This window comes from Cervus elaphus, chromosome 16 (assembly GCF_910594005.1).
Source record: "Cervus elaphus chromosome 16, mCerEla1.1, whole genome shotgun sequence".
Classification (NCBI taxonomy): domain Eukaryota; kingdom Metazoa; phylum Chordata; class Mammalia; order Artiodactyla; family Cervidae; genus Cervus; species Cervus elaphus.
In genome coordinates this window covers 40,107,932-40,130,077 of record NC_057830.1, presented here as the reverse complement: position 1 = coordinate 40,130,077, position 22,146 = coordinate 40,107,932, and the positions used below count along the sequence as shown (strand labels likewise).

Sequence of the window (22,146 nt, the reverse complement as noted above, 5' to 3'; positions counted from 1 at the left end):
TGAGGTGGGGAGGCTGAAGAAAAGGAAAAGACCCGTTATGTTCCCTGACCTAACAGCACCCGGCCCCAGCCACGAGCCTCTCTATGAGCACATGACTTAGCAATGTGCAGATGGGCCAGAGCAGGGACGGCTGCTCACAAGGGCATCTGGATTTGTAATCTCCCCTTATCTAATGCTTTTTCCAACTTGTCCACAGCCACAGACAGGAAACAAAGCCTCTCAGTTTAAGAGCCTCTGAACTCCTGGGAGGTTTGCTTGGAGCTCTGTTTTATAGGTTTAGAAAAGATTTATGCACTTGAAACCAACAGTATTGAACATTTATTATTTGCTCCTGCTTTCCTCTTTTGAAGGTTTTGAGAATTGGCCCAGGACTCATTTTATTTCCCCCTGTGTAAAATTCTGTTTTGCAGTGAGGTGTCCAGGGACCCAAGAAAGGTCAGTCCCTCTGGACATATAGTTGCAAGTCTCAGGCTCCAAAGGGGCCAGAACTCAGGGGTCCTGCCTCCCACTCTGGGGTCTAAAACTTAGACCACAGAAAAGGGGAGAATGGAGATCCTGCTCGGTTAGTTTTCTGGAAGAAATGAACCCAGGCTGGTGAATCAGCAGTAAAGCAAATCTCTTATAACGTTTTATAGTCTGCATGCACTTTTCCAGAAATCATCTGATATTCCCCCCTACAGATTGTTTAAACCCCCTTGTAAACGATGAGTGCGTGCTGTGCCATTCTGAAGGAGAAACCACTGCCACTCCGGATTACAGACTGTCATAGCTGGAAGGGATCAAAATCAACCAACTCATCTTAAAGAAGGGAGTGGACTTGCTCTGTGCTCTGGCCAAACTCTCTCTGGGTGGGGTCATCCCTCCGAAGAAGAAGCACTTTTCCCCTCCTCTAAAAGGGAATTTATGAAGTGTCGGGGGCCCCTGAGGATGCCCCAGGCAGATGTAGGAGTCCACGGAAGCACAGTTAGCTCATGGAGTGAAATTCCATCCTCCAGGCCCCAGGGCTTAGTGACTCACGCCTCTGGCATCCCAGAGTGGGATGAGCTTGGTCTAGACGGATGCCGTTTTCTTCCACTCGCTGCTTGGGGAAATTTCAATGTGCTCTGGAGAAGGCACAAGCCTGTGAGGGTCATCTCTAACGGTCTGTGATCTGTCTTCAACCTCCAGGCATCTATGAGGGTGGATATGCTAGAACCTGGTCACGCCCATTCAAAATAAGGGTGAGAAGAGATGGGGGTGTCTCTGTGATCTTCATTAGACTGATCTTTTGTGCCTGGGGTCACAAGACACAGAGAAGTCATTAACTTGACTCTTCACGCTTGGCCACTTTTGAATTTATGAGCCCCACCTGGGGGACATCGAGGGGAGGTGGGGCTTTAATTTTCACTGTGATGCAGAACAGTGAGGGTGGAAAGTGTCTGCTTTCAAGGCCAAAGTCATGATGTGCCAGAGGTCGAGAGAAAACATGAGAACACACACTAGCAGACATCCCTTCTCTGCGTGCGTGTGTGTGTGTGTGTGTAACAGGCATGACCCCAATTCACACAATGGTCATGCGTGTGTGTATGTGTGTGTGTGTGCTCAGTTGAGTCCAACTCTTTGCAACCCTATGGACTGTAGCCCCCAGGCCCCTCTGTACATTGGATTTACCAGGCAAGAATACTGGAGTAGGTTGCCGTTTCCTCCTCCAGGAGATCTTCCTGACCTAGGGATTGAACCCGCATCTCCCGGCTCTCCTGCTCTGCAAGCAGATTCTTTACCACTGAGCCATAGGGTGAGTCTGACACACAATGGCAGTCACTGCTGGTAGTCAGCTAGCGTGCACCCCTGTGTGGGCTGGCTGGGGGCACTTTCAGAGATGCAGATAAACATGGGGTCTTAGAACCTGGGAATCACCTCATCCCGTGTCCTTCCCATGTAGGGATTTGGCTGTCATATTCCTTGCAGGAGCTCATCCAGTTCCTGCTTAAACTACACTGGGGACAAGGAGCTGACCACTCACAGGGCAGCCTGTCTCCTGTGTTAGAGTCCTCAGACGGTGTTGAAATGTGTAGCCCCATCACTCAGCCTTAAAGAGCTTTCACATTCATCTGAAATCTACACCCCAATCCCTCCCCATTCATCTTAGTTCTGGGAGTTAGAACAAATTACAAACGCTCTTCCCATGGCAGCATTTCAATATTTGAAGAGAACCGACCTCTCTCTCGTCTTATCTCTTTTCTTAACACAATGTCTTCATTTCCTCACACGATGTAGTTTCCAGACCTGTCTCCACCTGGCCGGCCCTTACTCTGGATGACTTAGTTAAGAGATGGCCCTGGAACTTCACTCACTTCTTGGTCCAAAAAGCGAAGAGTTTAGGAAAAATGTCCCCCTCCCCTCAGCCAAGTGTATCAGTTTACACACACTTTTCTAGCAGCCATACTATACCGTTGGCTTATACTGAGCTTTCACGCAACCAATCACTTTCAGGGATCTTTTAAACACAATCAACACTTTCAGTCTCTTTCCCTGGCTTTTGCTCTATAACTGTTTTTTTCTTTTTTTTCCTCATGAACCTTGATATAGAACCTTATATTCATCCCAAACTCATTCCAAGACTCCCCTGTGGTTCAGCGTCTAAGACTCCATGCTCTCAATCCACCCTGTTTATTTAACTTATGTGCAGAGTACATCATGTAAAATGTTTGACTGGATCCAGACTCACAAGCTGGAATCAAGATTGCCAGGAGAAATATGAACAACCTCAGATATGCAGATGATACCACTCTAATAGCAGAAAGCAAATAGGAACTAAAGAGTCTCTTGATGAGGGTGATAGAGGAGAGTGAAGAGCTGGCTTAAAACTCAACATTCAAAAAGCTAAGATATGGCATCTGGTCCCATCACTTCATAGCAAATAGAAGGGGAAAAAGTGGAAACAGTGACAAATTTCATTCTCTTGGGCTGCAAAATCACTGCAGATGGTGATTGAAGCCATGAAATTAAAAGACACTTCCTCCTTGGAAGAAAAGCTATGACAAACCTTGACAGTGTATTAAAAAGCAGAGACATCCTTTTGCTGACAAAGGTTCATCTAGTCAAAGCTTTGATTTTTCCAGTAGTCATGTATGGATGTGAGAGATGGACCATAAAGAAGGCTGAGTGCCAAAGAATTGATGCTTTCGAATTGTGGGATTGGGGAATACTCTTGAGAGTCCCTTGGTCAGCAAGGAGATCAAGCCAGTCAATCCTAAAGGAAATCAGTCCCGAATATTCATTAGAAGGACTGATGCTGAAGCTCCAGTACTTTGGCCACATGATATGAAGAGCCGACTCAGTGGAAAAGACCTTGATGATGGGAAAGATTGGAAGCAAAAGGAGAAGAGGGAAGCAGAGGATGAGATGGTTAGACAGCATCACCAACTCAATAGACATGAACTTAGGCAAGCTCCAGGAGATAGTCAAGGTCAGGGAGGGCTGACATGCTGTAGTCCACAGGATCACAAAGAGTCAGAAACAACTTAGCAACTGAACAGCAACAACAAAACTTCCCTGGTCCACACACATCTAACAGGGGACATTTCTCTAGCCAAGAGGAATGATTCCATGACTTCAGCTACTGACACAGCTATTATATGAGGTATTTCGGAGAAACTTGTCACATCCCACAAATATCCCTTGTAGGTAGTCTGGGTGGCTTGCTACCCATCAGGCCAACCCTGCCCATAAGCATAAGCTTAGCCACAAAGTCCTGGATAGAAGAATCTTCTGGCAGCTCTCTGAAGTTCTGGTCAGACACCCTGAGATGTAGGCCCATTCATGACATACTTTAAGCAGATACCAAAGGGAAGAGGTTACAGCAGACTGCTCACCAACTGAAAATTCTCACAGCATCCCTGGCTAGACAGGAAAGCTCCAAGTCTGGTCCCTGGTAACCAATCTGATTTGTATGACAGCAAGAGGGAGGCCTTCTAGGAAAATGCAAAGTTTAGAGGCTGTGGAAGTCATCTAGCCCTCAAAACCAGACTCCTCCCAGCTAACCCTCTCTGGATTACTGTAAACTCACTTAGGATATAGGTTACTTGCCCTGGAATGATCTTCCAACTTTCCCCAAGGCATGCATCTTGTCTTCTAGGCTTATAAGGGCTTGAGAGCAACGGTCACGTTTACTTACCCCAGTGGTGTCCCAGACTGTGATGTGTGCACAGCAGACCCCCAACAAATAAACGTCTAGAATAGAGATAGGTGCTAAGCTTTCCTATCATGGACTCTCAGCCCTTCCACAATAAGAAAGTTCTCTCTAATAAATTTTTCCCCCGGTCATTTCTCTGCCTTTTCCAGGCAACGAAGGTTTTAATTTCTCTGTGACCCATCTTATTTCCCCTTTATTAAAAAATTATTTATTTATTTGGCTGAGTCTATCTTTGATCTTCGTTGCACCATGCAGGATCCTTAGGTGTGGCATGTGAACTCTTAGTTGTGGCATATGGGATGTAGTTCCCTGACCTTCTGCACTGGGAGCATGGAGTCTTAGCCACTGGACCACCAGGGAAATCCCTTATTTCCCCTTTAAATGCTTAGCATTAGAATTGGACCCTAGAGGTAATTTCACAAACACTTCTCTGTTGAAGTGCCCTTCACAGAGTTCTTTTTCAGAACTTCTTTTTTTTTCCCTAGTGGCAGATGGGTTTTCTCATTTTTCCAGTCCAAAACCCACTGGCATTTTGGCCTATCCACTTTTGATTCATGCTAGCAGTGACTTTCTTATGCTTGGAAGCCTAGATCTTCACTTGACAATCCAAGTGGATTATCCCAAGGTTGTAGGATGAACAAAAGCCCATTAAAGATGTCACACATTTGACCTTGAATCAAGGCCAGCAGTTTGCTGATGTGATTGTTTTAAGCAGAAGGCTGAAGAAGTCTCTATCTATGATCTGTTGGCCACTTCAGAACTTTCATAATGGAATGGTCAACTCATTAGAAAGAAACATTTCAGTCATTGATGATAGATATGGGCTAATACTTATTTGTAGTTGATTAATATTGGGATTCCAAGATTCAGAGGTCCCTGATTTAACTTGCTCATTAGAATTATAACACTGCTAAATCCAATTACTACCAAAAAAAAAAAAAAAATGCTGTGGATAAAAAAAAAATGTCACACATAAATTCATAGTCCTATTAGGCAAGGCAATACTATAAAGGAATGATTTGCTTCTGTGCATTTCTCATTGCTATTTAGTTTGATATTTTATCCTAGGATCTTCTTCACCTGTCTTCCCAGGTGGCTCAGTGGTGAAGAATCTGCCTGCCAAGTAGAAGACAGTTTCAATCCCCTGGAGAAGGAAATGGCAACTCACTCCAGTATCCATGCCTGGGAAATTCTATGGACAGAGGAGCCTGGTGGTCCATGGGGTTGCAAAAGAGTCAGACACAACTCAGTGACTAAACAACATGATGAATTCTTCACTTAAGTGGATAATGTTGGTTTTCATTCCTGAGAAGAAAATTCTAGGTACCTAGCATTATTTTTATTGGATACAATGGTAAACTAGATGGAACCCCTGCCTTTGGGAGCTTCCAATCTCATTGGAAAGATGAGATGCATCATATGAGGGGGTGGCTAATTACTTCATATCAAGTTATGTAAAGAGTGGCGATGAAAAGTATGAAACTGGATTGGATAAGCCCACCTTCCAAATTATAACCTTCATGATTATCATCAGGAACCAAAACACTAGATACACAACATCAACTCTGTAACCATCTCTTCTGGTTATCCCAAATAAAACAGCAGCATTTGAAGACTGTCAGCCAGAAGTGGTCTCAGCGCTGCCGGCTGAGAGAGGCTGGAGACCCTTTTCCGCACCGTCAGCAGGTCTGGACCAGCTCCCAGTCTCTCTGCATTCTCAGAGCATATGAGAAAGAGCGGGGCAGGGTGAGTCATGGGAGGAAAATGTAAGGACCACAGTCTGGGGAGAGCTTCCTCTGAAGCCCAAATAGGGCAATTTCAAGAATCAACTCTCTTCTGCATTAGTCTGAGGCCAGCTGGAAACTACAGCACAGAAAAGGCTCCTATTCCTGGATTCATGGAAGATCCTGTAGTGCCTTGGGGGTGACATCCAGCACGTTCCTTGAGGAAGGAGTCTTGGCTGCCTCCTCCGCCTGCCCTAAGCCCCATATAGAGGAGAGCATTAAATGTTTGTTCATTCTATTCTTTGGCTGGAGCACTTGTTAAAAAGTTAAATCTGAAATTTAGCCATAAATATAGAAGAAGGGTCATAAGCCCTTTTGCCATTCCCAAATGTTGACTTGGGCTGGCAGCATCAGAATCATCTGAGAGAGTTAAAAAAATAAGCTGTTCTCATAGTGGGAGACCCTCATTCAGGAGGTCTGAAGTGAGGTTCCAGTGCATTTTAAAAGGGATTCTGATCCTCCACTAGTTAGGGGACAATTGCCCTATGACAGTCAGCCTCCAATATGACCCTCAATGACCACTACTTTCTGGAGTCATATCTTTGGGTAATATCCACCCACAAGGCATACTGTTGGTATGAATGACCAATAAAATACAGCAGAAATGATGGACCATCACTTCTGAGATGAGGTTATGAAAGACATGGCTTCCATGTTTCGTTCCCTCTCTCTCTTTTTCTTTTGAGTCATTTACTCTAAAGAAAGACAACCACCATATCTTAAGGATGTTCTAGCAGCCTATAGGGCGATTGTATGGAGAAGACCAGAGGGCTCCAGCTGACGGCCAGAAGGGAGCTAAGGCCCGCCAGCAACCACGGGAGTCAACGTGGGAGAGGAGTCCCCAGTCCTAGTTGACAACATGACTGCAAACTCACGAGATGTTCTGAGAAAAATTAACTGGCTGACCACGCCTGGATTCCCAACTCTTAGAAACTATTAGAGATAATCCATGTTTGTTGTCTGAAGCTGCAAAATGTAAGGAGCAGGGAGGTAATTTGTTACACTGCAGTTGCTAGCTGATACATTTTCCTAGCCCAAAGGGCAAGCTCCTGAACATAGCAGTCTTCTCATGGCCACCTTTCTACCTTCATTTCACACTATTTCCAGATTCAGGATCTACACTCTTGAGTGGTATTGACCTGCTTATGCCCAGTTCACAGAAAACTCTATGTCTCTGTGTCTTTGTCTAAGCTGTTCTCTGCTTCTGATGGCATCCCCGTCTTCAGAAATGCTTCCTCAACTACCCTGGCACCAAATGATGAGTTTAGATCCCTCCCCTCCAAGTGATCACACACACTTCTTAGAATCATAGGTGAGAAGTGCGTTAAATGGAAGAAGGGAAACACTCACATGAAAGAGTTGTCAAGAGCACATGGACTTATCAGAAAGAGAAACACCATACGATATCACCTAAATGTGGAATGTAAAATATGACACAAAAACGAATCTATGTCCGAAACAGAAACAGACTCAAGATTTGTGGCTGCCAAGGCGGGGGAGGGTGGGGAAGGGATGGAATGGGAGGCTGGGATTAGCAAATGCAAACCATTACACTAGGGATGGATAAACAACAAGGCCACACTGTGTAACATGGAGGCCAGCTTGGCGCTCTGTGATGACCTAGAGGGGTGGAGTGGGGGGAGGGGAGGGAGGCTCAGAGGGAAGAAGTATATGTACTTAATTGTAACTGATTCACATTGTTGTACGGCAGAAGTCAACACAAAATTGTGAAGCAATTAAATTAAATTGCTTTTAATTTAATTTAAAAAATAAATAAAATTTTAAAAAAGATTCTATTCCATAGACAGGGAATTATAGTCAACATCCTGTGACAAACTATAATGGAAAAAAGTATGAAAAAGAATATATATATGTGTGTGTGTGTTTTATATATGTATATAAAACACTTTGCCATACAGCAGAACCTAACACAACACAGGAAGTCAACTATGCTTCAATTGAAAAAAAAACAAGCACATGACTTGCCTCTATGTTGTTGACCAGCGAATTGTCAAACTTGAACCCAGGAATCCTCTTCTCGCTGCACACCACGCCCACATCCTCCGAGTGTTTGCAGTCGGTGACCCCCCAGCCGTTGGAGGAGCAGGCTGCAAGGGTGGCCTCCCCGCCGGTACAGTAGACATTGTCCAACCAGATGGGCCCTGAAGGAAGCAGAGAAGACAGAAGCCAAGACCCACATCAGAGTAGCTCTGAGTCTTTGGGCTCAGTCTTTTGGCTCATTGGAGCACCAATGATGTACACAAAAACAGGAATTTTCCCTAATTTTGGCACCTGTGTGGGGTCATCAATTGGTTTTCGGTGTGTTGAAATACTTCATACAGTTCAAGACTCTCCTGGATTCCCCTGGCAGAGGGATGTGATATAGGGATGTGGCGGATTGAAAGTGATCAGAGTAGAAATCAGATTTAAACCCGAAGTAACGTGATATAATGCAAAAAACAGGGACTTTGGACCCTAAGCTGTTTGATACTAATTCTGGCTCAGCCACTTAGCTCCATAACCCTGGTCAAAGCTTCCTTTTCTCATTGGTAAAGTGGGGATAATAATGACATTTCAATGGCAGAGTCATGTGCAGATTAGAGATAATACATGACACATGCCTCGTTTATTGTTAGTCCAGAGTTACTAAAAAAATGGTAATGATGAACTTCCCTGATGGTCCAGTGGTTGAGAATCCATCTGCCAACGCAGGGACACCAGTTCAATTCCTGGTCTGGGAAGATCCCACAGGCCACGGGGCAACTAAGCCCATGTGCCGCAAATACTGAGCTGGCAAGCCACAACTAGAGAAACCCCATGGGCACCAAGGAAGACCCAGAGGAGCCAAAAATAAATATTTTTTAAAATGGTGATGATGATGGTGATGGTATTAGTTATGCTCACAGAAGGCAACTCACAAAGTGAGGTCATCTCTCTGAACCCAAAACCCTGGTGTTTTCAGTGCTCTTCCTACTTCCTGATGTTTCCCATCCCCTGATTCAGAGACGGTCCAGCAAGACTAACCACAGAGCCTCCTTCTCACATTTCAGAAGTCAGGCAAAGGCAGGGCTGGTCTGTAGCCAGGCAATCTGTCTGGGAGTCTCTGGTGGGTCTCTGCTCACCTCCTGTGCATACTCACCTGACTTATAGTAAGTAGGGACTTCCAAATGCAAAACGCTAGAGGGTTAACCACAATGAGACACAAGCTCACACCCACTGGGATGGCTATTACCAAAGCAAAAACTAAAACAGAAAATAACAAGTGTTGGCAAGGATGTGGGGAAATCGGAACCCTTGTGAACTGTTGGCAGAAATGTAACACTGAAACAGAGGAGCTCAGGCTCTTCACATCATGGTGCAGAAAGAATTCAGTGAGAGGCAAAGTGATAGGTAAGAGATGGATTTAATAATATAAGATGCTGGAACTTCTTTGGTGATCCAGTGGTTAAGACTCCACCTCCCACTGCAGGGGGCACAGGTTTGATTCCCTGGGTGGGGAACTAAGATCCAGCATGCTGGACTGTGTGCCTGCCCCCCTCAAAAAAAAAACAAAACAAAACAAAACTAATATCAGATGCTTGTGAGAGATACAAGCAGGCAGGCAAATGCCCCAAGAGCTGGATAGGCTACATTCTTATAGTCAAAGGAAAAACGAGGAGGGGAGAAGACCACCTTCTTTCTCATTCTTGAGTAGATGTCAGGCTTCTATCATCAGCTCCTCCTCCACAGCAGGTGGGGGAGATTTTTGTCTTGTTGTGGCCCAACCAGCCCAACCTGTCATGGTACTATGTTAATTAGCAAGAAGTTAGTAGCATTAGCTAAAACATGGTAAGCCATGTCAGGTTACAGCATAACGCGGGTCTTCTACTTCGGAATGTCTTCTTTCTCTTATATTTTTGTTTTTAATGTGCACAGAGGAGCATGACCTAGGGATCATTAACTTACTGACCCCAATGGCAGGATGCAGGTGTCATTTTTCTGCCATTGTTTTATTGTCTTGAGGGCTGGCTCATGCTTCTATTGCACCGGTTTCTTGCTAAGTAAATCTGCTTTCTTGAGTGATCATTAACTTACAGGGGTCTTCCAAAGTTCCCTGTCTATGAGCTCTTAGTGGGATTTTTAAACTATTTGTTTATCTTATTTTATCCCTATCAGAATAATGCAGCGCCTATAGGAACACAGGGTGGTAACTCGAATTAAAAATAGAATTACCATATATCTAACAATTCCCACTTCTGGAAATATATATATTCAAAAGAATTGAAAGCAAGATGGCAAAGAGATATTTGCACACCCATGTACATCACAGCATCTTTCACAGTAGCCCAAAGGTAGAAGCAACCTAAGTGTACACTGACAAACTGTAGTCTACACATCCACTGGAATATTACTCGGCCTTAAAACGGAAAGACATTTTGTCACTTGCGACAACATGGATGAACCTTGAATTCCTTATATTAGGTGAAATAAATCAGTTGGAAAAGGTGAATACTGTATGATTCCATATACATAAGGTACTGAGAGAGATCAAAATCACAGAGAGTAGAATGGTGTTTACCACGGGCTGGGTTGGAGGGTTGAGGAGTGGTTATTTAATGGGTAAAGAGTTTTAATTCTGCAAGATGAAAAGTGGGTTCATACACTGTGAATGTACTTAACAGTACTGAACTGTATCCTGAAAAATCGTTAAGATGGTACATTTTATGTTATATGTATTTTACCACCATTAAAATTTTACAAAAATTTTAAGTGCTAGAGTGGTTTCAAGTAGTGATTTTTATAAGCATCACTACACAATGAAAGAAAACAGAGTCAAAACTCTCCTTTTTCTCATGACTCTAGGAGGACTCTACAGTAGAGTGGAGTCAGAAAACCTAGGTTCAAATTCTCTCTGCATCAGGACTCCCCTAGTAGTCCAAAGGTTAAGACTCTGTACTTCCAGTGAGGAAGTGCACTTCCTGGTCAGGAAATAAACACCCCACATGCCATGTGGTACAGCCACAAAAACAAAACAAAAAACAAATTCTCTCTGCCTCTGGCATGGTCAGCATGTGACTAGGTCAACTACTTCACCAAGCCCACTCCTCAAGTGAAGTGGAGTGTACTAACAAACAGGTCGCCATGGAGATTCAATTAGATTTTGAATGTGGCTATTATGTTCATCCATCCTAAAGCAGATCAGTCCTGGGTGTTCATTGGAAGGACTGATGCTGAGGCTGAAACTCCAATACTTGGGCCACCTCATGCAAAGAGTTGACTCACTGGAAAGACCCTGATGCTGGGAGGGATTGGGGGCAGGAGGAGAAGGGGACGACAGAGGATGAGATGGCTGGATGGCATTACCGACTCGATGGGCATGAATTTGAGTATACTCTGGGAGTTGGTGATGGACAGGGAGGCCTGGCGTGCTGCGATTCATGGGGTCGCAAAGAGTCGGACACAACTGAGCGACTGAACTGAACTGAACTGATTATGTGTTCACCTTCCCTTTCTCCTTCCTCCTCCCAGTAAGTCAGAAAAAAAGGAATTCTGCTGCTTCCATGTTGCAATAAAAAAGCAGATAAAAACACTCCCATTGTAAAGATGAGAAAACCAAGGAAAATCTGAGGTTCTTCAAGGTCAGAGGGAACCTCGGGTCAACCTCTGGACTTCGAGGCCCCAGATGAAATGCGTCTGCTATGACAGATGGCAGCTCAGGGCTCAAACGAGAGAACCTCAGATGCATTGAGGGGAAACAAAAGGCTTATTGAAAACATCTGGGCTGAGGTTTTCCAACTGGTTTCTCAATTTGGCTTCGTTTCCAAGCCATCAAGCTCCACTGAAACACATGCTCCCTAATCGATTGCTGTTTCAACAACAAACCAATGTTTGTCTTGCTAAGTACTAGCAACAGAAAAGACCCTCCACATTTGAAGTGGGGCCTCTTCTATGGAACAGTTCTTCAGAAAAGCTGCTGAATGGACAGAGACGGAGAAAAGAAACAGAGCCCTTATTCCATCTGCAGAGAGAGAAACCACCCTGGCTAAGGGGATGGGAAATAGGACAACACTTAGCTAAAAGTACCAGCAGGAGCTGCAAAACAGATGCCCCAGGGCGTGTTTTATTTTTTGATAAGGAGCATTTGAAATTAGCACCCTGTTGGCTCAGAAGGTAAAGAATCCGCCTGCAATGCAGGAGACCCAGGTTCGATCCCTGGGTCCAGAAGATCTCCTGGAGAAGGAAATGGCAACCCATTCCAGGATTCTTGCCTGGAGAATTCCATGGACAGAGGAGCCTGGCGGACTACAGTCCATGGGGTTGCAAAGAATTGGACGCAACTGAGTGACTTTCACTTTCATTTGAAATTAGCACCCTGGAGCACTAATGCTAACTATTACCCCAAAGAGCTGCTTTCTTAAGAAGCTTCAACTCATCCCCAGTAAGTCTACCTTCTACACAATCCCACCAGTTACCTTCTTAGATAGTGGGAATGTTCATTTCTACTTGGCCCAAGATGACATCACCATGCCAGCTAAACTAATTTGGCCTAATTTCATGACATTTTTTCCCCAATGTGTGCTTAATGCCTAACAACTAAATTGTTCTGATTCCAAAGCAACCAACTTCCAGGTCTGCTGCTGGAGTGCATGGTGGTTTGGGAACAGTTCAGTACATGCCATCTGAGAGCTGCTAGGGACGTGCCATAGGGACACAGATGGGGCCCACACTTTGGACATAAAATGCCAGTCAGGGACTTCCCTGGTACTCCAGGGGTTAGGAATCTGCCTTGTAATGCAGGGGATGTGGGTTCGATCCCTGGTAGGGGAACTAAGATCTCACACGCTACAGGGCAACTGAGCCCATGGGTCACAACTACTGAGCCCACATACCAAAACTAGAGAGTCTGTGTGCCACAACAAAAGACCCCTCACGATGCAACGAAGATCCTGTGTGTTGCAACTAAGACCCAATGTAGTCTAATTAATTAATAATCAATTTTTTTAAATGCCAGATAATCAGAAGCAAAACTTCATTTTACTCCTCCCACTCATTTACCCTAAGAAGATGCTTCTCCTGATGAAAGGAGAAGAGATGTACCAACAAGTTAACAGATCATTTGGAGAGAAAAGATCATAAATATAATTCTATTTGAAGTGCAGCATTCCCATGGCTGTCAGGGCAATGGAGACGCTTCAAGCTAGGAGCTTCGGGGCCCCACTGAGTCATCTGCTGGCTTCATCACTCTGATCTGAAGAATGACTCGGTGAGGGGGGATTACATCAAACCTCAGATCTGAAGACACGCAAAGGAGAGCAAACATCTGAGGTTCAGGAGGCTGTGATTCCATCCAGAGAGTGAGAAATGGGGCAGCTGTCCCCTCCAGAATTCTCTAAAGGCCCATGAGGTCTCTGAGCTCAGAGATGCTTTGGGAGAAAAGATCTACTGACAGGCTGGGCTGGAAACCTGGAATATCCATGGTGCTCTCCCTGGCTTCATTACTACATTGCTGAACTTGAGAAGTTCACCTACAGTGTTTCTGATTCATCCAAAGAGCCGTCTAAATGCCATCAGAGCACATCGCAGGACATGGGTCACTATGCCAAGTACTACTCGCCAACTATTTTCTGTTTTGGCTACATTACACAGCCATGTGGGATCTTAGTTCTCCAACTAGAGATCAAATCTGCACCCCCGGCATTGGGAGCACAAAGTTCCAACCACGGGACTGCCACAGAAGTCCCTTGCCAACTGTTTTTAATATTTTTTAAAATCAAACTGAATCAGCATCGGTGGTATAGTGGTGAGCAAAGCTGACTTCCAAATCAAACTGAATCATGATTAATTAATATTGACTGAATGTTCACCATGCACCCAATGTTAAAAATCCTAAACTGATGCTGATGAGATTCAAATATATTTTACATCTAAAGGGTTTCTTGGGATAAACCAACTACCACTTTACATAGACAGCATAATGCTTAAAGGCCTAGAGAGAGGACAGTTAATTTTTTTTAGCATCTCTTTCTCCCTTCTTCTCTTTGCTACCTATTCTTTCCTAAATCTTGATGGTCTCAATATTCCCAGAGAGGACCCTTCAGTCCTCTTAGTTTGACACCTCCTCTCTCCAATGACTCTCCTTATCCTACATCAGCTAGTATCCCATGGTCATAGCTTAGGCCTTGAATTACAAACTATCTCACCCCTTCCCTAATCTCCATTTCAACACTTCTAGTGAGTATCTGCATCCACGGGCCCACCTTTCTAGCACACTCCTTCTACTACTGCAATCTCAGCTCACAATCCGTCGATCCTACCAGCTTTCCCCAGTCCTTCAGTGGCTTCCTAGAGTACCTTGTTACCTACCAACTTGGACTTCACGGACCTTGATTTTAATCATTCCCTTGAAAATTCCCTCTACTCCTGTGAACTTTTCTCCATTCATCATCCTTGGATGGCAAAGTCTGAGCCATGCTAACTCACTTCTCTAGCTACCTCATACCTGCTCCTGAGCAGTTGAGTGGGCAATGGGGGAAAAATCATGTCCATCTTACCTGATGACAGGTAAATTTTAAGTTTAGGTAGAAAGAAAATAAAGATGTCACTAGAAAAACCCCAAAGTCATTGAAAAATATTTGTTATAAAATAATCAGGCTTAGAGAGCCTGGAATAGAAAACATAAATCTGATGTTACCTCTAGATCACTTAGCAAGCAGACAAAAAAAAAGAGAAATGTGAAAGGATGGAGAAGTTATCCAGAGTTTTTGTAAAGAAGACAGGAAATGGGTTTCAAAAGCCTAGCATGACAGTCCATGGGGTCAAAAAAGAGTCGGACATGACTTAGCAACTAAACAGCAACAACAAAAAGGTGCGAATACATCTCTGCTGCTTTTACTTGAATCACAGTAAGGAATGCAGAGTCAGCTTCAGAGAGCAGTTTACACTAACTGCAGTCTCTTGATCCCCAAAGGACATATTTAATGACACAGAAGTGAGACATATATGAGAAGAGATTTCCTCTCTCCTAGAATTTCTAGAATAAGTGAAAGCAAGGGTTAGGAGGGACTAGAGCAGGGATCAATTTCAGGGACTCCCAAACCTGGCTAGTGTACAAGCACATTCAAAAGTTACAGAGTCCTAGACTCCATCCTTACTCCTTGGAAGGAAAGTTATGACCAACCTAGAGAGCATATTAAAAAGCAGAGACATTACTTTGCCAACAAAGGTCCGTCTGGTCAAGGCTATGGTTTTTCCAGTGGTCATGTATGGATGTGAGAGTTGGACTGTGAAGAAAGCTGAGCGCTGAAAAATTGATGCTTTTGAACTGTGGTGTTGGAGAAGACTCTTGAGAGTCCCTTGGACTGCAAGGAGATCCAACCAGTCCATCCTAAAGGAGATCAGTCCTGGGTGTTCATTGGAAGGACTGATGCTGAAGCTGAAACTCCAATACTTCGGCCACCTCATGCGAAGAGTTGACTCATTTGAAAAGACCCTGATGCTGGGAGGGACTGGGGGCAGGAGGAGAAGGGGACGGCAGAGGATGAGATGGCTGGATGGCATCACCAACTCGATGGGCATGAGTTTGAGTATACTCCGGGAGTTGGTGATGGACAGGGAGGCCTGGCGTGCTGCAATTCATGGGGTCACAAAGAGTCAGACATGACTGAGCGACTGAACTGAGACTCCATCCTAGACCTTAACCCAGAATACGGGGGGGTTAGCTCCCTGGAAGATTCTAATGCCATCAGCATGGCTGGTGGCTCAGAAGATAAAGAATCTTCCTGCAAAGCAGGAGACCCAGGTTCGATCCCTGGGTCTGGAAGATCCCCTGGAGTAGAAAATGTTAACCCATTCCAGTATTCTTGCCTGGAGAATTCCATGGACAGAGGAGCCTGGTGGGCCACAGTCCACAGAGTTGCAAAAAAAAAAAAAAAATCAATCAGTTTACCCAACAAGACTTTGGGGACCTCTGCTTGAGTCCAGCAGCCACGCTAACACCTGGGTAGCCAGCCACTCAGCCAAGTGGACGAGGTGCTTTTGCTTTACTAACCTCCAGCTATGAGGGCTCCTCTAGCTGGAGATTTTATTTTATTTTATTTTATTTTTTGGCTGCACCATGCAGCATGCAGGATATTAGTTCCCTGACCAGAGATGGAACCCATGCCCCCTGCATTGGAGCATGAAGTCCTAACCACTGCACCACCAGGGAAGTCCCTGGAGATCTTATTTTATCTTTAATATTTATTTATTTACTTGGTAGCACTGGGTCTTAGTTGAGGCACTCGGAATCTTCATTGCATTGTGTGAGATCTTCCATTGTGACGTGTGGGCTCAGTAGGTATAGGGCATCAGCTTAGTTGCTCAGTGGCATGTAGGATCTTAGTTCCCCAACCAGGGATCGAACCTGCATCCTTTGCATTGCATGCCATATTCTTAACCACTGGACCACCAGGGAAATCCCGAGATTTTATTTTAAAATAATGCCCTTAGTCCGTATCTACTTTCCCACTTAGGACCCCAGACTATGACAGTTTCAAGAGTTCTTAGAGAGCCTAACTTCCTAGTTATCCAAGGAGCATAAGCATCTTCCTGTAAAGCATACAGTTAGTTAGGTCAATACAGGATGGAGCCCCAGGCTCTGGGCTCCACCACCTGCCCTCCCTCAAAATTATGTCCCCCTATTTTTTTCAGTGCATTGACTGAGCTTATCATGAGCGGAAAGACGAAGCCAATCAAAGTGAAAAACTTGACGCTTCCCTGGTGGTCCAGTGGCGGAGTAAGACTTCCGGCTCAGTGCAGGGGGGCTGAGTTCAATCCCTGGTCAGGGAACTAGATCCCACAAGCTACAACTAAGAGTTTGAATGCAGCCCACCAAAGATCCTGCACGCCGCTACCAAGACCCGGCACAGGCAAATACATAAATAAATATTAAGGAAAAAAACCCCACAAGATGGAAAACAGAAGGCAACTCTGTTCTTATCCTGGCCAAGCCCAGCATGCTAATATCAAAAGCCCGAACTCCACCCTTCAGGAGGGCTAGAGTCAGGGACGCTAGCCTATGGGCAGCCCTCGTGACTAAGAGCAACAGGCTCTTTTGAGGGGACGGTTAGGAGAAGGCAGCGTCTCCACCTGACTGATGCAGCCGCAGACAGTGCACAAGGCTTGAGATGACCACAGAAGGACCTTGGTCACAGCCTAGGGTCACCTCCCAGCCTAGCTGGCTCAGGACCAGGCTGCCAGACTTCTGTGTCCTTAAACCAGGAAAGTAAAAGTGGAAGTCACTCAGCCATGTGCCTCTCTTTGCCACCCCATGGACTGTGGCCCACCAGGCTCCTCTGTCCATGGAATTTCCCAGGTGAGAATACTGGCGTGGGTTGTCATTTCCTTCTCCAGAGGATCTTTCTGATCCAGGAATGGAATCTGGGTCTCCCACCTCTCAGGCAGATTCTTTACCATCTGAGCCACCAGGGAAGCCCTGAACCAGGAAAGCCGTGGGCAAAGCAGGACTCGGGGCGGGGCGGGGGTGGGGGGTGGGGGGCGGTTGTCACTGCCCCCCTCCCCCACACCCCTGCATTCCCACCTTCCAGCATAGACAGGCAGGCTGCCCAGACGGAGTATTATCAGGGTTCCTACTTGACAGTAACCGCAGCTTCGTTTAGGAGGCTACCCCCTGGAAGCCTGTTGCCGCTCTCTCCAGGGGACCCCAGAACGCAGCTCCCAGCGCAGAGCGGTTTACCTTCCCCTTTGCCGTAGGAGGAACTGGCAGTCCAGGACTTGGCCTCCACGTAGCCCAGCTCCCGGCAGACAACGTGCGCGGCGTGGATGGTGAAATCGTCGTCACACACGGTGCCCCACTGGCCGTCGTAGTACACCTCCACCCGGCCTTCGCTGTGCTTCCGCTTCTGGCCCGCCAGGCGCAGCTGGATCTTGGCCACGTCCGAGGGCACCTGAGGCCGGTGGTACTCGGGGGCAGGCTCCTGGAAGTACTCGGGGTAGCGGGGCCAGCTCTCGTACTGCGCCAGGCTTAGCGCGGGCAGGAGGGCGAGCATGGCCAGACAGCGGCAGAGGTAGGAGCCCCCGCGCCGCTCCATCCCTGTCCTCGGCTGGGGCACCGGACGCAGGCGGGCACTTGGCGCTCAGGACCGACGGGCAGGAGTTTCCTGGAAGAGGGGAGAGGTTCGGGTTACAGACGTCTAGGAAACGGCCAGTGATTTCATACTCCTTCGCTTAGGACGGAAAGCTTATTCTAGATTCCAACTTCTTCTCTCCTCCCATCATGCGATTCAGCCAGACAGGTCTAGAAGTCCTACCTCTTTGCCCTCCACCTCCCAGATATCTGAAATGCTTTTTATCAGCGCAGCTTCTGGCAGGAAACAGAGCACACTCAGACTTCATTTGAGGTGAGTTTTTAAAAAGACTATTTACAGGAATGGATAAAAAAGAGGTGGTATATATATACATACACACACACACAATGGACTATTACTCAGCCATTAAAAAGAATACATTTGAATCAATTCTAATGAGATGGATAAAACTGGAGCCCATTATACAGAGTGAAGTAAGCCAGAAAGAGAGAGGACTTTTCTTATTAGACTTCACCAGAGTTGCTCAGTTCGTGCAGGCAAAGCCAGAAGTAATCAACCCCAAGTACCAAAACATCAACAATCCATGATCACATATAAAAACTGTCCAAATTCCACCTGGGACACAGATGCCTTTCAGTCAGTCAGTCAGTTCAGTCGCTCAGTCATGTCCGACTCTTTGTGATCCCATGAGCCGCAGCATGCCAGGCCTCCCAGTCCATCACCAACTCCCGGAGTTTGTCCAAACTCATGTCCATTGAGTCAGTGATGCCATCAAACCATCTCATCCTCTGTCGTCCCCTTCTCCTCCTGCCCTCAATCTTTCCCAGCATCAAGATCTTTTCCAAGGAGTCAACTCTTCGCATGAGGTGGCCAAAGTATTGGAGTTTCACTTCAGCATCAGTCCTTCCAATGAACACCCAGGACTAATCTCCTTTAGGATGGACTGGTTGGATCTCCCTGAAGTCCAAGGGACTCTCAAGAGTCTTCTCCAACACCACACTTCAAAAGCATCAATTCTTCTGCACTCAGCTTTCTTTATAGTCCAACTCTCACATCCATACATGACCACTGGAGAAACCATAGCCTTGACTAGATGGACCTTTGTTGGCAAAGTAACATCTCTGCTTTTTAATATGCTGTCTAGGTTGGTCATAACTTTCCTTCCAAGGAGTAAGTGTCTTTTAATTTCATGGCTGCAATCACCATCTGCAGTGATTTTGGAGCCCAAAAAAATGAAGTCAGCCACTGTTTCCACTGATTCCCCATCTATTTGCCATGAAGTGATGGGACCAGATGCCATGATCATACCAACATTCCTGACTTCAGTATTCGAACGATGCTTCTCTCCTTGCCCTCACTCCAGCCCTTCACGTGTCACCCATCTGATCATACCAGCCCAGGCTGGCTTAAGTTTTTCCACCTCAGTCAATGTGCTCCATCCACTCCCACCCTTCCCTCTAAAAAGTGTATGTCACAATCCTTCCTGTTCTTCAACATCCTTCCCAGATGTTCCTAATCAGAATCAGTGTCTTCTCTGATTCCCTTTAAAATAGCATCCTGCTTGTGCTTTACCACACTGTCATGTCAGACTCTACCGGCTGCTCACGTCCCAGGGGCAGAAGACATCTCTTGTCATCTCCACACAGTACCCTGTGTTTCTGGCTACAGCAGACTAGCTTGTAACAGATAAAGTTTCCTGCCAAGGACAACTGGGAAAGGTAGATAAAATGCAAAAAGCATGTATTTGAGGTCACTGGAGAGCTATCGAGGCAGCAAGGACTCAAGAAGCCAAGAATCTGAGAGATGAAAAGCACAGCAAGGTGAACCTGACACTTGTGTCTGCTTTTCCCCTTAAGCCACTTGCCAATTACAAGGCCAACAGGCTGGGAAGTTAAGTAAAACTTCGGGCATCCTCCCAGGACTAAGGGCACAGACCCTGGGGTTCAGAGACTGCCAAGGAGGAGCAGTCCTGTTAAACAGCCCCAGACTGTCAGACAGGGGTTCTTAAAGAGCTAAACTCTAGAAGTTAGGACAGGGTTATGTTCTCCGTGTTAGAAAGATCTAACATCCGTATAATTGGAATATAATTGGAATATAATTGGAATTTCAAAAGAGGAGACAAAGAACGTCTGGAAGAAATATTTGAGAAGATAATTGTCAAGAATTATATGAAGCTGATGAAAGATATCAAGCCCAGGAAATATAGTTTACAAAGAAAACCATCCTGGGGCACATCAAAATCAGACCATGGAAAATCCAAGACAAAGAGAAAAGCTTATAAGCAGCTGGAGTATAAAAGTGTTATCTTCAAAGGAGCAACAATAAGGTGAACAGCTGGACTCTCACCAATAAACAAGAAAACAAAGAAGATAATCACATGACATTTTTAGAGGGTTGAAAAAATAAGTCAACCTAGAATCCTATACTGCTTGGAGAGGATAAAGGTTTTCACAGAAGTGGCGAGACTGTGTCCTCAGAGAATCCACAAGATGGAAATACTAAAGGGAGTTCTTCAGAGCACAGGACTGATCATCCTAGATGTAGAATGAAGGAAATGGAAGGGGAGGCTGTGTAGGTAAATCTGAATGAAGATCAACTGTGTAAAATAATAACATCTCATAGGGTTTAAAATGTACATATCATTGGGAATTCCCTGGTGGTCCAGTGGTTAGGACTCTGCGCTTCCATTGCAGGGTACCCTGGTTTGATCCCTGGTCAGGGAACTAAGATACTCCATGCTGAATAAAAATGTTGAGTTTTAAGCCAGCTTTTTCACTCTCTTCTTTCACCCTCATCAAGAGTTTCTTTAGTTTCTCTTAGCTGTCTGCCATTAGAGTGGTATCATCTGCCTATCTGAGGTTGTACACACAATTAAATGTTTATATGCATGCCTCTCAACATTCTGCTGTATTAATTCACTTAATGGAGTGAACACCATCATTATCAAGGCACAGAGAGTTCTGGCAAGTTGCCTCAGTTTGCACTGTGGGTTAAGTGGCAAGGCAGGCTCTGAACAAGGGCCAGCAGGCTGACCTGCGTGCTTCACCCTCATCCCTGTGCTCCATGGCCCCAGTCCACACGTGTACCACCCCCCGAGCTTCCCCCCGCACAACAGCGACAGAGGCTGCAGCTTGTCTATTCATATCTCAAAAAGAAATGGAAAAAATTTGCGGTCTGCAATTTTTTTTTTAATAAATTGTGATCTTCAGATTTGCCTATCTATGAACTGGTCCACCCATCTTCATGGAGTCTCCAATCTGTGGGAATGGCCAGGGTTCAACTCCTAAATCTTTCCTTGAAAAGTGCTCCTGAATTTGTTGCTTCTTTTTTTTGGGCCTTCTCCTACTCCCTACTCTGGGGGATTGTGAAAAATTAGACGCAGATGCTTCTCTTTTCTTTTAAAAATAACTTTAATTTTTTTTTCTTTCTTTTTTTTACTTCCTTATTGCGAAAGTTATACAAGCTGGTAATAAAAATCTGGAGAAGGCAAACAAGTAAAAAGTGGAAAAGAATTTGCAATAATACCCCACTGGAAAGAATGATTGTCAACACGGTCGTGTCCACCCCTTCCAGCCTTTTTTCTCTACATCTATGTGCTGTGTGTGCTCACACAGTTGCTGAGTTGTGTCTGACTCTTTGCAACTTCATGGACTGTAGCCCCCAGGCTCCTCTGTCCATGGGATTTCCCAGGCAAGAATACTGGAGTGGGTTGCCATTTCCTTCTCCATCTGCAGATATATTTCCCTCTAAAACTTGGAAGATTTTTCTACATACTGCTTTGTAAACTGCTTTTCACATTTACCAGTCTATTGCAAACATTATGCCTCACTGACTTTTACAAGATTTACAATGCCTTTTACATTCAGTATTATGGATGTGCCATAAGATTGAATAATCTTCCCAGTTAATTTTTTACCGCTATTCACATCATTGAAATCAATATCCTTGTAGCCAAAACTTCCCACAATCTTGGGATAAATTCCTAAAAGCAAAATTGCTGGGTCAAAGTGCTGGTAAAAAGGGAACTCTTCTACAAAACAATATTAACTGCCTCCAGAAAGACTGCTAGGGTACACTCAGCCTGCAGTAGGTAGGTTTCCCCACAATCTCAAAATTCTAGCTA

General features: G+C 45.2%; 1 protein-coding gene and 2 non-coding genes across 3 annotated transcripts in view; 2 read left to right on the top strand and 1 right to left on the bottom strand.

Moving 5' to 3' along the window:
- The window catches only part of LOXL2 (lysyl oxidase like 2), a 110,165-nt gene that overhangs the window by 64,197 nt on the left and 23,822 nt on the right, over nt 1–22,146 (bottom strand). Inside the window, exons 2-3 of the mRNA XM_043870655.1 lie at nt 17,672–18,095; nt 7,945–8,120 (exon numbers count right to left, since the gene is read on the bottom strand). Coding sequence (XP_043726590.1) covers nt 7,945–8,120; nt 17,672–18,026 — 531 coding nt within the window. The 5' untranslated portion in view covers nt 18,027–18,095. The remainder of the gene's footprint in view (nt 1–7,944; nt 8,121–17,671; nt 18,096–22,146) is intronic.
- LOC122673105 lies at nt 4,840–4,975 on the top strand. The gene has a single exon (XR_006334595.1). It is a non-coding gene; the product is annotated as a small nucleolar RNA SNORA2/SNORA34 family (small nucleolar RNA).
- Nucleotides 20,674–20,746, top strand: TRNAG-UCC. The gene has a single exon. It is a non-coding gene; the product is annotated as a tRNA-Gly (tRNA).